At 36.9% G+C, this 17,039-nt stretch overlaps 1 protein-coding gene across 10 annotated transcripts in view; it reads left to right on the top strand.

Annotated features, from left to right (window-relative positions):
* The window catches only part of NBEA (neurobeachin), an 881,590-nt gene that overhangs the window by 770,705 nt on the left and 93,846 nt on the right, over window positions 1–17,039 (top strand). For all 10 annotated transcript variants that reach the window (XM_050937106.1, XM_050937099.1, XM_050937102.1 and 7 more), the window contains 2 exons: window positions 224–343; window positions 15,220–15,372. In XM_050937106.1, coding sequence (XP_050793063.1) covers window positions 224–343; window positions 15,220–15,372 — 273 coding nt within the window. The remainder of the gene's footprint in view (window positions 1–223; window positions 344–15,219; window positions 15,373–17,039) is intronic.

Below are 17,039 nucleotides of genomic sequence, written 5' to 3'. Positions count from 1 at the left end.
AAAATTCATTATCAATATAAGTGTGTGTGTGTGTGTGTGTGTGTGTGTGTGTGTGTGTGTGTGTGTGTGTGTGTGTGTGTGTGTAAAATGAGGTGCCGATTATTATTCTACTCTTTATGTTTTAATTTTAAACTAAAAAATGTCTCATTTCATTAGGAAACTGCTGTGTGATCCATTCTGCTGCATTCTTGTGTTATATGTGTACTCATTTGTTTGGTAACAGGAGCCCTTCACAACATTCTTTCTTAATGCAAATGATGCAAAATTTGACCATCCAGATCGAACCTTCTCTTCAGTGGCAAGATCTTGGAGAAACAGCCAAAGAGATACCTCAGATGTGAAAGTAGGTTTAATTTTACATATATTAATTCATGTAATGTGTTGTGTTAAATAACATGGAGCTATGGTTTATGCATTTTCATTTCTGATGTTTTGTTTCTCATAGGCTCATAGAGGCTTTTTTTATTTACTCCCTTTGTATAAAAATCCAGTATATTATACACACTTGAAGTAGAAGGTGACTGTTAGAAAATAGAGTTGCCATAATAGAAAACAGTCAACAATTCTGTTATGTTGAGGGTTTAAAGTTGTTTTGTTTTCACAAAAAAATCTGATCTAATTTAGATCAGTTAATTGGAATATGAAAAAAGGCCAATAAATTGTTCTTTCCTGCTGTTAACTCAATATTTGGCCCAGTCCATAAAACGCAGCAGAAATTGGATTTGACCTTAAAGTGTCATATTGTTATAGCTCGCCTAGCTCTGAGTTTGCATTGCCTGGGGCAATTAATAAAGCATTAATGACAAGACCCATTTAAAATGTAGGCTTTTTTGTACAGCTTTAGCTTTTACTTGACTGTGCCTGGGGATATTATGCAACAATACGCATTCGATTAAACCAACATCTACACAATATACAGAAACAGCTGGAGAGCAGGGTAATTTTACTGTTGTTATTACTTACCTATTGTTAAATGCAAAGGGTTATTGTACATATACATGGGACCTTGTCAAAAGGAAGCCCATATCTTCCAGTATTTTAAACAATAAGATCCTTTCCTGATTCTCATTTTCTCTAGTAATAAGGTTGTATTCAAAGGCTGGAGCATCCATATTAATTGTGCATGCTTTTCCTTTTAAAGCAATTTTTAAAGAGGTTTTATTGTTCCATTACTGCCACTGAGATTATTAAATATAAACACCACGATTACATTAACATTAGCCATCTGAATTGACCTGACAAAACAAAGGAACTATAGAGGCGCTAGTCTCTCTTTTTATTCTGGACCTCTTTTTGCGTGAACATTACAAGTGTCTCAGAAGAGTGTGTGATCTTATTTACCATTTGTTCTGCACATCTAGGTACTACAACATTCTTTATGGATTGGATTTCTGCGTTAGCTTGAGGAAACAAATATACAATGAGATGGAAGAGGCTTAGTTTGTGTGTGTTCCATTGGATATCTATGATGTTTTAGATACAATCAGATAGCTCCCTCTCAGCTGATTCTAATTGATCCATAGTTACCCCCCAGTTGATACGGAGGAGGGCCTTTTAACCCTCTGAGACTGAATTCTACCCCTCCCTTGCAGCTGTCTGTCCTGAGTTTATCACAATATGAACCCACACTTTGGTACTCACAGACAAAACTTGTGCACAACAGCATGGCTGGTGGGATCAACCAAGGATGCCACCCCATCTCTCATATGGGCCCCTGCATGGCCATATAGGTGTCCCTCAGATATGTGCAGACAGTTTGCCAGATCACCAGCTCCAACAATGATATTCAGTCCTCTTCTCCTCAATAGAGACCCTAGTACAAGGAGACATTTGAGGAACAGAAGGGTAGGGCAGATAAAGGGGCCACTCCTCAGATTCCTGTCTGCTCATCATCATCATCATCACAATTTGAGGTGGTCAAGCATCCACCACCATCTATGGCCAATGATTTCCAGAAATTTCAGGACCTCATTAAAATAGTCTTTGAATAGTAAGAATCAGGGGTTCACAATACAAATTGCTTGACATTTTACAATGAGGAAACACTATCTGGAGCTACATTACCTATTAATGAGGACCTGGCAAAGACTGTTTGTCAAACACCTGTTATGGTTCTGCCTACTTGAAAACAGGTGGCTAAAAAGTATTTTGTCCCATTCAAGGACTCTAAATTCTTATTCTTCCACCTCCACTTCATTCTGTAGTGATGGATGCAATTAACGAATAAAGTAAGCAAGTCTATCTCATATGACTATGACCAAAAGTGCTTGTACTACTTTGGATAGAAGTCCATAACCTCTCTATGCTACATCATAAACTATCAAGTGATCTTAGCTAAATACAATTTCACAAATTACAATAAATTTACAGCTTTTATTGATAATCTTCTACAGGAGCAAAGGGAACAATTTCAGGCCGTCATCACTGAGGATCGGTTACTAGCTAGATCACTGCTTCAAGCATCCTTACATGCCTCAGACACTGCAGCCTGATTCATATCCATGTGATAGTTGTGTGCAGGACGTCATGGCTCCAACTCTGAGTTCCTGAGAGAAGTTCAGAACACTGCAGAAGACCTCCCCTTCAGTGGTCTGAAGCTATTTTCAGAGACCATGGATGAGTCTTTTCACACATTAAAATGTACTGTCTCTGGTTTTCTACAAACCTAAGAATAAAAGAAGAGTTAGTAAGTCACAAAATGCCCAGATATTTTGCTTGGTTTAATTCTCAGGGTTTCAAAGACCCACCGAATCCCCCAGCAAGAGACATATGTTCCAGAGGAAGAGAGCTGCCAATCCTCCTACAAGTACCCCATCACCATCATCAAAAAGTTTTGATTCATCAGCCAAGGGTTCAAATCCTCCCACATCTCTAGTTCAACAACTGCAGACTTTTGCCTATCTCCCCTAATATAGAGACCATCTTTCCCATTTCCATCAAGCATGGAAGCATATCATCAGAGACACAAAGGTCATAACATTCAGGTACACCATTCACTTTATGTCCCTCTCTCCATTCCATCCCCTCTCCCCATCCTTCTTCAGGGACCTTCCTCATGAGCTTTCACTGAGACAAGAAATAGACTCCCTCCTTTAATTAGGACCATTAGAGGGGATCCACGCTCTTCACAAGGGAAGGAGTTCTATTCAAGATATTTCCTTTTGCCAAAGAAAGACAGTGGAGACCAATTTTGGATTTAAGACTACTAAACAAATTTATAAAGTCTCAAAAGTTCAGGATGGTGACTTGGCAGCTATCATCCCTTCAGTAAGGGCAGGAGACTGGGTATTGGCCCTCAACCTACAAGATGCCCATTTCCATGTAGTGATTTATGCATCTCACAGAAAATACCTACAGTTTGCAATAGGCTAAGATCATTTTCAATACTGAGTACTTCCCTTTGGCCTCTCCTCAGCTCCAAGGGTGTTCTCTTAGCGGTAGTAGCTGCTTACCTTCATCAGGAGGCAATTTTAGTTTTCCCATAACTTGATGACTGGCTGATCAAGGGCTGATCATATGAAACAGTACTATAATCCACTCAGATGGCCCTTTTTCTTTTCCTGAAATTGGTTCTTCAGTTAAATGTAAGAAAATCCACGTAAAGCCCTTTATAGAAATACAGTTCATGGGGCATCCTAGAATTCATTGACAGCCAGAGCCCACCTCACCAGGGACAGATTCATAACATTATTAAATCTGGTCAGGACCATTTAAGGGAGTCCTTGTATCTCAGTATCTTAGTACCTCAGTAAGGAACTGTCATAAAGGTCTGTTCACTGGCCAGCAACAGCTTAGACAAACAAGTCTTGGTTCCTCTTCATGTAAAGGACTCCCTAGAATGGTGGAAAGATCAACTCAGTGTTGGTGCAGGCATTCCTTTCCTTCATCTAACTCTGACAATCACCATGACAGTGGATGCATACTTGTTGAAATGTGGATCTCACCTTAGTACTCCCACAGCTCAGAGCAAATGGTGACCTCAGGAAACCAGTGACCACATCAACCTGTTGGAACTCTGGGCAGTCAGGAATGTCTGCCTTTATTTTCTCCCTCTCATCAGGGGCAAATCAATCAGAATCATGATGGACAATGTAGCCTGCATGTTCTATATCAACAAGTATGGGAGAGCAGGATCCACCTCCCATCTCCTCTCCAAAACACAAGTCAGGTACATGACCTCAACTTAGGGGGTCCTCTACCTCAGAGCATGGTTCCTTGATGGTGTGTGGCATTAGAATCTATCTGTTCTGTGGAAATACAAGTGTTACTGATCAATAGAAAGGAATCAACCCAAGTCACTTACCTGTAGAAGTGGAAGAGATGCAGCTAGTGATATCAATGCCAGCAGGTCATATCCAAATCCTCATCTCTCTCAGCTACCATGGGATAACTTGTTGGACCTAAAGAAATCAGCATTATCAGTTAGCTCAATCAAGGTTCATTTGATCTCAATATGAGCTTTTCATATTCCAAATAAAAAGGTTTTCTATATTTGCTTACCCTGTGTCTTCAAGCTTTATTAAAGATTTGGCGAACCTCTACCCCCCAAGTCAAAGATCCCTCCCCACTGAAGTGGAATCTCAACTTAGATACCTCATGAGACCTACATTCAAACTGATGGCAATGCATTCTTTGCTTCACTTATCCATGTAGACAGCTTTTATAGTGGCTCCATGTTGGCCCATAGAGTCAGGGAAATTGAGGTCTTAATGGCAGATCCCCCTTTACGGTGTTCTTCAAAGACAAGGTTTCTTTATGATCCCATCCTGAATTTTTACCTATGATGATATTGGACTTTTATCTTAACCAAACCATTTATCTACCGGTATTTTTCTCCAAACTACGTAAGTCTCAGCAGGAGACCTCTTTTCATACGTTAGATGTCAAACACTCCTTAACCGCCTTTCTAGATAGAACCAAGCAATTTCAGAAGTCTTCTAGACAGTTTGTTTCCATAGCAGATAGATCCAAAGGGTTCACAATCTCCACCCAGAGACTGTCTATTTGGATCTCTGAGTCTGTTGTTGCTTGTTATGATGAAGCCAGTGCTCAATGCTCCCACAGGGTGATAGTGCACTCTACCAGGTTGCAAACAACATCCATGGTATTACTCAAAAATATTCCAGTATCTGAGATATGTAAGGCCACTACATGGGCTTCAATAAATACATTTCCTAGGCAATGTGCCTTGATCCATGCTGCTAGATCTGATGTGGCACTGGGAATTCTGGTTCTATCATTGGTTCTGAACTCAATTCCAAAGCTCCCTTCTCCCTGTGGGGATACTGCTTCAGAGTCACCTGAAGTGGAGCACCCATAGGGACACGACTCAAAGAAGACAAGATTCCTCCGCCTGTGCAGTAACTGTTTTTCTTCAAGATGTGTGTCTGTGTGGGTGCTCCACTACCTGCCCTCATTCTTTTCTGCTTTGGACTGTTCTCTGTGGGAGGTTTGAATAGAGAAGAAACTAATGGTGATTCACCTGTGCAGCCACCTATCGTGTTGGTGCACAGTATCAGGGGTGAATAGGATGCATGTGCAGGCCCAGTACACACTGAACAAAAAATCTGTGAGAGGCACATCTGCACCTGAAGTCAAGTTCCCCCAAGGACCGAAGTTTTAAAGAACCACAGTTACTGCACAGGGTCAGTAACCTTTACTTCTAATTTATAGAAAACATAATGCAGTTTCAAAATAGGGATATTTTTTGTTTACCACCTAAAATGTCATAGAGTTGCACAGAGGTTTAGCTACACAATTCCCAAATAAAAGGCAATTGGAAATTATGTGGCTAAAATCCCATAAAGGTGCTTTGAAAATTTAATGTTTAACATTCACTTTTTTCTTTTACTATTAAATCCTCTTTAGTTTCTAGAAACTTTATGGCTAAACTATTACTGCTAGCATGCCCTTATGAAAATGTATTATTAATGGTTGTGCCAAATATTTCTTACACACTGTCACTACATTTTGGGAATCCTATTTATGTACTTTAAAGAAGAGATGGTCCTGTGAGTTGCAAAGTTTGAATTTGGACTCAGAATGAAATTTCCCCCAGAATCTGGGAAGGAGGGGAGGGAGTGGGACCTGGGGGTTTCGCTCCACCCATTTCAGAGATGATAGCCAATTCTGTGAAGTGAGGACCAGAACTTACTCAAAATTCAAGGTTTTCAGATCTGGAGTTCTGATTTTTTCCATCTTTAGTTTAAGTAGAATTGCCTGATAAGTATTCAAATTATATTAAAAGTATGTATTGACATGAGGTGTTTTTCACATAGTTCATGAATATGAAGATATTTTAAGAGGAGCATATTTAGTAAATGACAGTACACTAGTTTGATAGTGTAGTGATAAAACTCTTTTACAGTTAGATTAGACATTTTGGGCCAAACTTGCTGGCATATTTGGTACCACTATTCAATATACTGCTTTACCCAACGTAGTTATAGAATACTTACCCCAAGGGTCTTAAACTCAATTTACCTTAGGGCCAGTGCCAGTCCTCAAATCCTCCTAGTGGGCCAATTTCACTGAGGATGGTGTTCAGAAAAAAAAACATTTATATTATATTTTTTTATTTTGAATTTCTTAGAAATAATAAAACTGTCATACAACTTTATACAGTTCTTCTCCTGCCAGAGAGTTTTTAATATTTGCCAGACACCTGGCAGTACTTCAGTTCTGTCAGTTTTGTTGATGTTTAGCCTAAGTGACTGAGCAGTTGAAACCTTCAGGATTACAGCAAGGTGTGCATCAAATAGTTGTGTTCAGTGTTTTGATTTGTTTATATTCATTGTGGAAAAAAGTGATGCTGCCTCCATGGCTGAATCTGCCTGGCAACTAATGATGCTAACTCTGCCCAGTGACTATTGATGGGTATCTCTGTCCGTCTCCCCCAGCCAATGGGAGCTGCGCAGGGCAGCGCCTGCAGCATACGGAACTGGCAGCGTGGCTGCATGGGTCTCAGCCTAAATGGGGAGGTTCTTGGGCCGCAGATAGCCCGCAGGCCGGGACTTTGAGACCCCTGACTTACACAAAGCCAATACTGGTGCTACAGTACAAAACATTTCCTTTGGGTAAACAGTGTGTAAAAACTCCTTGTTATACAATATTGAGCTTCCTGGTCCAAAGACTTTGTCCAGTTCAATAGGAGGGCTTTTAATGAAGCCAAGTTATAAGACTAATATTATAATAGCTAACATATCACTGTATCAAAATTCCACCTTAAGTAGGCTGTTTTTCTTTCGGTTCTGTTACACAGATCTTATGGTTCTAGAGAAAAGAGTTTTTTATAGGTGTTGAATAGAGCAACTGTTATGCTTTCATTGCTGGACAATTCATTACTTTAATTTATGTAGACAAATTGAAGGAAGTACTAAGAAGAGCAGCAAAATGTTTAAGGAACTGGACAAATTGATTTACAGAGAAAAATTAAAAGAAATGTATACGGTTTGGCTAAGTGATTCTAAAGGGGGACAAACATACAAATACTTCAGATAAAGAGTGAAAACTTCAGAGAAAAAGAGGAATTTCTCATGGACAAAGAGATATAAGTAAGAGCCATGGGATGAATTTTATAAAAGGAATATTTGAGCAACATAATATGAGAACTTGCTGACAGTAAAATTTGATTGTGCCACAGATTCTCAATGGAAGTAGTACAAGGCCCTATTTCTTAAGAGACTGGGCAAAGCATTAGGAAATATATTCTAGAGCAATCATGATTTGGCAAGAAGATAGATTCTGTAGGAACTTTCCATCTCTAAAGTCTGTTTCTTAGTGATATATCAAGAGAGAATGTAGCAGCTAATTGTTGTCGTTGTTTATGGCTTAAGACCTTAATGAAGTGCATTTCTCAATGCCATGACATCAGGATGAATTTCTCCTGATGAACTGTTATTAATTCTAGAAATATCCCATTTCTTGAGATCTGTTTGTTACTGCTTGAGTCTCTTCGTATACTTTTGGCCCATGTTGTCAAGTACTCTTGCAGAATTTTTATTCGTTAATTTAGATTGTTAGTCTTATTGTCACATTCTTAAGATGCTGCTTTTTAGTCTTCAAATATTGGGGGGGAAGATGAGAGGTGGAGGTTTCTAGTAGAAGTAAACTCGGTTAATTAAAAGTAATTGGAGCTCTCTCAATTTGAAATAGCTAAACATCCACATTCTCTTGCTTCATAATTTCTACTCTTTACACAGTAGGTCTGAAAGTCATTGGACTGAGGTGGGATGAAAATAAATAGCATATAAAGAGGCAAAAATTCTTTGTGAATGTATCTGCATGTACAATAAATATGATGCTTAATGTGTGTACTATATCAGAGTTTGCAACAGATTCTCTAAAACTTCATTCTAGCTCCACCTATGATCCCTGTAGTTCCACATGTGGCTCTTTAGAGGAGATTACTTGTTAGTGTAATCCCACTTACCATACAATGGGCACACTATAAAAGTTTTACTAATTCTACTGATATTCACCATTATGTGTATTAGATATAGAATACCTCTCAAACCAGTAAAATCTTCGAAAATTGGTAGTTAAATGTAACTATAGTAAATGCACCGGTTTCATTTTTTTAAAATGAATCTGACCTGAAAACCTATTGGTCTGAGCAAATTAAAATGGCAGAGATTACAAAATCCTTCAAAAATAGCGTATGTATGCATATATATCCTTTAAAATTAGTAGTATTATGTGCTGGAATGTTACCATAGCTTCGGCTTTCATGTAATATATGTACATTCAGAAAAATACATGTTTTTAAAAATTCTTTATCACACTGTCTGATAAAAAGTCTAACAGTTTATATTATGAATATGTTGATAGTATATTGAGATTTATTTTGAGAGAGAGGATGAATCAGGTAATTTTTAATTGTCAATGTAGGTTTGTAAATTGAAATTCTAAAGCTGAACAGACAAAGAAAGCCCACAACATTAGCCTGCTCTACTTTTCCAGCTGCAACCTTAATATTTTAAAATATATTTTAATCTCTTAAAAAATATAGTGCTTAAATTGCACCAAATAGACATCTGACATTTGCCTGTCAATGTGTATTTATTTGAAAAATTGCCATTATGACACACTTTCTTTCTTGCAGTTTCTTCAATAGCTAAAATGTTTCACATTGAGATAATGAAAATAAAGCTGTGGTAGTTTGATCAGTTTGTAAAAAGCAAACAGTAATTTGCACTTAATGCTATCCCATGGATTAGGTGCAATACCTTTAAAAAATCTAACATATTGTAGAATTATGTGAATTGCATGATTAAAGACTTATTTACACAGTTTTTGCTCAGTGTATTTGCTCTGTTTGGGTTCATTTTTAAAGAGACCAATTTACCTGACTTGAATTGAACAGAATTAATACAGCATGTGCTATATCAGCATGGTAACACACAAGAGAGAACCTGGAAAAAATAATTTATTTTGTTGTCTCTCTCTTTATTAATGTCGACCTTCTCCTGTGGTAATCAGTGGAAGCTGGAAGAAGAATGAATGTTAGTAGAATGACCTTTCAGGAAACAAGTCACCCGGAAATTACCATAAGTTGGCCAGTCAGCTTTCACATCTTTTTTTTCCCTTTCCCTCCTCCCCTCCAGTTTTTGGTAACACTGACATCCAAAGAACTTACTGTTGAGACACTAATGTTTCCTACTGCCTCTCTAACTTGTTATATTACTTTTTGAATAGAGTATGTAGGTGTCAGGAAAGGTAGCTATGACAAAATGTCATTAAGGTAACATAGTGCAAATTAACACAGTTAATGGAGGTATTCCTGACTGACTCATTGACCCAATATGAGGCGGTTGTGGAATTAATGGATGCCAGGGGATCAACCATTTAGGAAAAAAAGAAAGAAAGAAAGAAAGGAATAGCAGCTTAAAATCTTGAAGTGAATTATATTAGAAAAGTGAAAACGTCTGTGTTGGATTTGATTTTACTAGTAGGCCATAAAATGGTATACTCTTAGCAAAATATGTTAAACTGAAATGTCAGATTTGATGCAAGTGGTATACAATTATGATAGTATTAATAGTGGTCTTCTGCCACTCCAAGACATACTTTTAAAGTTTAATTCCTAAGCACCTCAGCTTTGTCACATGCTAGTAAATTAGAAAATGTGTTTGGAGATGTTTTCTCATACAAAGACACAAGGCATTTAATGCTATTAAATATACCTTGGGGTTTTAGTATAGCTATTAAAATAAACTAGAGATCACATTTCTTCCTTCATAGCTTTACTGCATCATTCTTCATTTGAGAAAATCTAAGCTACTAGAGCTGCTTACAAGGTAGCTGGCTATTAAGTGATAGAAAGCTAACCTGTCTTATTAGATGTGTGAATGAAAGAGAGCAGAGGAGGTTACCAGTTTCTGAGATGTCAAGGCATACTAGATAGAAATGACCTCAAATAGATTTAGATCACTAGAATCCCTAGTTTTATTAACTCTTTGAACAATAGTCAGGGCCGGCGCTTCCATTTAGGTGACCTAGGCAATCTCCTAGGGCACCAGGATTACTGGGGGGCGGCATTTTGCCGGGGGTTGGCAGGCGGCTCTGGTGGACCTGCCACAGGCGTGCCTGCGGATGGTCCACTGGTCCTGCGGCTCCGGTGGACCTCCTGCAGGCACTTCTGCGGCAGCTCCACCAGAGCCACGGGACTAGCGGACCCTCCGCAGGCACGCCTGTGGCAGGTCCACCAGAGCCGCGGGAGCAGCGCATGGGGCGCCAAAATGGCCGTGCACCTAGGGCGCCAAAAACACTGGTGTCGGTCCTGGCACTAGATATTTATTTTGGTATGAAGTAATTGACAGATTATGCCATCTGAAAAATTTGTTTGGACCCTTTTACCTGTTTGGCAATAGTCAAGAAGCCTGTAACTATCCTGCATATGTTAGTCTATGCAAAAGTATACTTCAGTTGAACAAAATACAATAAAGGATATATTTGTAAAGGAAATCCATAGGTATATAGATACTTTTAATATGTCCATTTTTATTTAATATCTATGATTTGTGAATGTTTTCCTCTTCATTGCCCCATTTGATACCTACAAGCTGGTATAGGTGTTAGGGAACCTTTTTGTGTTACAGTGTATCACGTTTACCATTTCATCCTGATCTATATAGGCTCATGTACTGTTTGAAGCTGCTGTTGTTTAGGAAGAAAATACTTTTAGATTTGGCTCTCATCAGCATTTTATTCTATATTGGTGGCTTTTCTGAAAAGATCAACTTCTTAAACAATGGCCACTTTGAACAGTGAGAAACTTCATAGCTTGGATTGAAGCAATCTGTTTGCAGAAAGCATCAACAGACAACAGAGCCGTGGAGGCCAACTTTTGGTAGATACACCGTTGCTGATCTGCCAGATGCTTTTGACTAGTATTCCAAGATACTTTAAACATGAACTTCTTCACTAGTGCTCCCTTTCTACTGGGCAGAAATTGGGGTTTGTAGCAGTCCATTAATTGATGGAAAATTACAGAATCCATACAAATGAATGAGAAGCAGGAGATACTGTTGGTTTAGCTAAGGTTTTAGCTTTCCATCTAAAGCCCCTTGAAATCAATGAAAATGCTTGTATTTAGTTTATTTCTGGGTGATATATATTTGACAAAATGTAACAGGGCTCAATAGGTCCAAACCATGTGATTGTAAAGTTTGATATGCACATCTTGGAAATAATATGCTTCCAATATCCACATGTAATAAACTAAAAGGGTATATCCTGGCCTGACACTGGACAACTCAAGTAGATAGTATTCTGTACTACCACATGCAAGACTTAGGTTTAGTTACTCCTCTCCTGATCTCCATCCTAGCAGATTAGGGCATGTCCTTCAGAGTGATGTGCTCACCTTAATTGAATGGTATACTTTTGCTTTCTGGCTCCAAATGGAGTTTCTGTCTAGTCCTCAATAAGCAGAATTATAATCTGAAATGGAGAAAGACAGTTAAGCTTTTTACCAAGTATGACAATTAAAAGCTCAAGTTGAATGTGTACAATTTAACACGGAAGAACATGTATTAAAATGGAACATATGATTGGTCCTGAAATAAAAATTCAAAAGTTTCTCTGAGTTCCAAGTTGTTCTCTCCTTATGTATTTACAGAGATTAAAACTATTTAGAAATGTGGGACGAAGCATTTGATAAATTTAGCTAGGTTTTATCTTTAGCTGCCAACAATATAGAAAGTAATTATCACAAAGGATAGAAGACTTTAGAATATGTCTAGTATCCAAATAACAAAGAACTGGACTGAAGTGTAACAAATGTTGCCTCTGTCTTTAAAAAAGATGTTAGGCATGACTTTGGGAATTACAGACCAGACTTTTCTATCAGGAAAGTTGGTTAAAACATTTAAAAATGAAATTATAAAATATATAAATGAACATGATATGATAAGGACGTTTGTAAAGGAAAATCCCTTTGCCAGTTGTACAGCAGCATTACATTTGTAAAGGAAAATCTTACCTCTGTAATCTACTAGAATTCTATAACCATGTCAACAAAATAGTGATCAGAGGAAAACCCGGTAGCATTCATTTGGCCTTTCAAAGAGCCTTTGATAAAGTTCCCCAGAAGATGCTTTGAAGGAACTAATGGTCATATGGTGAGAGGTAAAATAGTGTCCTAAATTAGAAACTGATGAAGAGGTAAAAAACACATGAGTAGGAATAAATGGTCAGTTTTCAAAATGGCAGAAAGTTAAGAGTGGGATGTCTCAGGATAGTGGTCATGAAAGCAAACAAAATAATGAATAGGAATTAAAGTAATTCTGGAAACATCATATTGTTTTCACATACATGGATATTATTCCCTGACCTGAAATACTATGATCAGTCCGCTCACCTTGTTTCAAAAAAGGATTATCAGGAATACAAGGTGTTTAAAGATGAACAACAAAAAAGGATTAGCAGCCTGGAGAGACTGACATATGAAGAAAGATTAAAAGATTGGTACTGCTTAGTTTCCAGAGAAGATAAATAACAGAGGTCATGCTAAATGACTACAAAATAATACATTGTATAAAGGGTAAATAAGATGCTCCTGTTGACCCTTTCTCACCCTACAGGGACAAAGAGACATTGAATTAATGTGAATGGCATCACATTTTAAATTGGTAATTTATTAATATATAATTGCTTGGAACTCTTTGCCACAAGGTATCTTTGAGGGCCAGATGTTAGTAGAGTTCAAAAAGAGATTAGACATTTATTTGGATAATGCAAAATGTACAGTTACATCAGCTGCAACAGTTTCCCAGTCTGGCTCTATGACTGAGAAACTGCAGAGACTATATGTCTTCTTATATGTTAATAGAACAGCCAGCTTTATAAAAATGTTATAGCTGGTCAAAACATCAGCAATATGCACTGGATGGATTTTGTTCAAAATTTAAATGAAGATTTTTTTTAAAATTAGAAGTCAGTTTTTCCATTGTTGTATTCCATTTCATTTTAATTATTTTGAGTTGACATACTTTCACCACTCTGAGGCCAGCAGGCATCTGGAGGACCTCTGAGGACTGTGATTTGCACTGCAGCATGTGTTGCTTTGAGGCAACTCATTAGTCCGCAGTTAGGAATGGTTTTGCTGAGCTCTGGAAAGATAATCAGGCCCCGTGCTGTCCCTGTGAGAATGGACAAATAGGGGTTCTTCAAGAATCTAAGAAGTGATGGGATGAGAGTCAGAAGGAGAATGGACAATTTGTTTTCAACCATTTCAGAATGAATTTTTAGAAAACTTTTCAAGTAAACAAATTAGAGATGGTAATATAACAAGTTAGGATTCCCAGCCAAATAGTCTGTGTTTAACCCAATATGATATTCAGGGTTTGTATCTTTTTTACGTTATTTGTTTTACTTTAAATGTATGAAATATTTCTTCAAAATGTTATTGTTTTATGTCGTTACAAGCTATATAATGAGCATAACGCATGTTCAGGCATGTCTCATTTAATTACTATTTTACATTGGCTAAATATTAATTAATGTTGTGGTTTTTAGTCTAATTTGAATCATACTGTTTTTCATACAGCATGAATGGTATAAGAGAACCAAATAAGTTGTTCCGCTAAAAATACCTAAATTTTTATGTAAATATTCATATATTTGTTTTTAATGATAAAACTTGAAAGGGCCTTCTGTGCTTTAACTGCTCTAGTCTCTGTAGAGTTGCGGATCAGATTTAATTAGAGACTTTAGTGTCTGCAGTGATTTTTTATGCTCTGTGTGTTTGCAGCCTTTGAAAAGACCACAAAGAGATTAAGGTTTCAGGTGCTGTGTCATCAGTTTTGATCACGTTACACAACAGAATGCCCTAATGCTTTTAATAATGTAATTTAGTAAATTTAATCCCTATATAGATATTAGAGAAAAGATGGTGGGGTTTAAAGCTGTAGCTTTTTCTATTATTGCAATTCAGTACCAGCTGCTTCAATAATATGCACCTACAAATTGAGATATTTATGGTGTCAAAATCATTGAATTTCAGCTTAGGACCTCCTTCAAACTGTGATAAACTTCACAGTGGGCACTACCTAAATATTAATACCAGCTTAGATTTGCTTCCTGTTTACTGAGCTTTCATAATTCAAGTTGCATGTATTTAAATTTTAAAGACATTTTGCCATTCTGACAGCTTCCTGTCCATATTTGAATGTTGCTGACTACAGAAAAGTCCACTCACCTGAAACTGTTTTTGTTTATCATCATGTGCCATCTTTTTATCCATAAAATTGTGTTATATATGTTAATGCAATGGATAATATAAAAAAAAAAGCAAAGAAACATTAGGACTAAAATATAACCTTCTTTTCCATTAAGATTTCACAGGTTCTTCCCTTTTAAAATAGTTTTGTTAAACAGAATTGGAAGATCTCTGATTACTTTCTAACATATTTAATTTAACAAAGGGTGAGAAGGTAGTGCTCTTCCTAACTCATATCATGTATTGAAACAAGATTGAGGAAGACAAAAACTGTTCAATATATTATAAGAAAATGTCTGCTCAAAGTTAAGTACAAGAAAAAATATTATAAAAATTCTTCCTTAAACATCTCTTGTCCACAGAAATATAAATAATGCAAGTATGATTTTGTGCAAATGGGGAAGATTGTTTTTCTTATACGGTTATTGAAAATTTTAAGTATCATGCAGCTGTTCTATACATATGCAAGGTAACACATTATGCTTTCTCTCTGGCAGGAGTTAATTCCAGAGTTTTACTACCTACCAGAGATGTTTGTCAACAGTAACGGATATAATCTAGGTGTCAGAGAGGATGAAGTTGTTGTAAATGATGTTGAGCTTCCCTCATGGGCAAAGAAGCCCGAAGACTTTGTCCGGATCAACAGGATGGTAAGAGGGATTTTAGTTAAGCTTTAGTAACAAGTTCAGTGTTTTAACAAGCTAACATATCACTGGCTTTTCACCTCTGCAGAATTAGAGTTAAAATGCAAGAAGAAAAAGTCTAGGAGGAGTTTTCATTCAGCTCTTATTTAATAGGACTCTTTATTGTACAATGATTTTTCTTTAATGAGGACCAATAATGGAATTGTAAATTCGGCTATTTGCTCTCTGAGGAGAAAGCAATTTGATGGGCCTCAGTTGGACAGTGTAAAATATTCTGAACAATTAAGAGCCCAGTCCTGCAAAATACTGAACATTTGCTGCAAATAAACACAATGGGAGTTTGCAGGAAGTACTCAGCTCCTTGCATGATTGGACGCTGTTCAGTTTCCATTCAAAAGGAATTAATTGTTTATGCAGGAATACTGAGCTACTGTGCCAAGTACTATATTTTCTGAACGAGTTTTGCAAAGTACCCTTCCATCACAAATCACTACCAAGTGTGCAGAACTGTAGCTATGAAACACCATAAAGTGTACTTTTTTGCATAAATAAAATATTTTTCAGTAAATTAACATACTTTCAATGGAAAAGATATAGCAGTTTTAAGAGGAGACTGTTTATTCTTCTCTGTTTTCAGCCATGATATTTCACCTCTGGGTATCTATCAAATGATGCTGGTAACAAAGTGGCTTGATTAGTAGTATTAATATGTGTATTTACACTTTTTCATGAAATAATAATAGAATTTTAGTGGTGCATATTCTGTAGTGTTTTTCACTACCTAGATCTGTATTTTCTCTGATCACATGATCAACACTTGTTTATACTTTGCAAGGCTGTTCATAATAAACCAAGCTTTCGAAAGGTAATCTGACCTTCGACACACATTTTCTCCTAGAATAAAAATCTGTGTTAAGTAAAATTATTCATATTTATTTCATCTGCCTATGTTAGCAGATTTTCTTACATATGTTACTATTTGTTAATGATAAAATGAATAATATGATATATATTTTTAACATTTTTAGAAAAAGGAAACTATTTCATACACTATATCACAGTTCTCAACAACTTAATTCCTGACTATTTTCCTGAAATGGATCTGAATCAAAATACCCACTACTTACCTGTGCCTACAGATTCCCTCAATATATGCGTACCCAAGAGGTGTACAGATCTATATGCTTGGAGACCATTGCCTAAAACAACTTTTAGGAGGAATGCCACTCATCAGCTTATCGATTTACCAGTGCTGCAATTTAATTCCTAGAAATGTATTTTTTAGGGAGCAGTGCTTCTGGGATTCACATAAATACAGCTCTCCTAAAGTTCAAAAGAATAACTGAATATTAAAACACCTGCCCTATTTTATAACAAAACACCAGACACATATGAAAGAGGACAGTCCTGCACTGTTAGGGAGACACGAAATGGTATTTTCCTTCTAAAATATCTGACTGTGAATTTTTTGTTTTACAGACATTTTTATTTCAACAGTCTTTATAAAACTTAATAGTTACCACAGACAATGGCAATATATGGGTTGCAATCTTAATCTCATCAAAGTCAAGAAGAGTGTTTCTGTTGACTTCAATGAGAGTAGCAGCAACTCTGTTTTCTTTGATTCCTTACTGAAAGAAAATAACAAACTACCACCTTTTGGAGAAAATAAT

This window comes from Gopherus flavomarginatus, chromosome 1, assembly GCF_025201925.1.
Source record: "Gopherus flavomarginatus isolate rGopFla2 chromosome 1, rGopFla2.mat.asm, whole genome shotgun sequence".
NCBI lineage: Eukaryota > Metazoa > Chordata > Testudines > Testudinidae > Gopherus > Gopherus flavomarginatus.
This window is presented reverse-complemented; position numbering and strand designations above follow the sequence as displayed.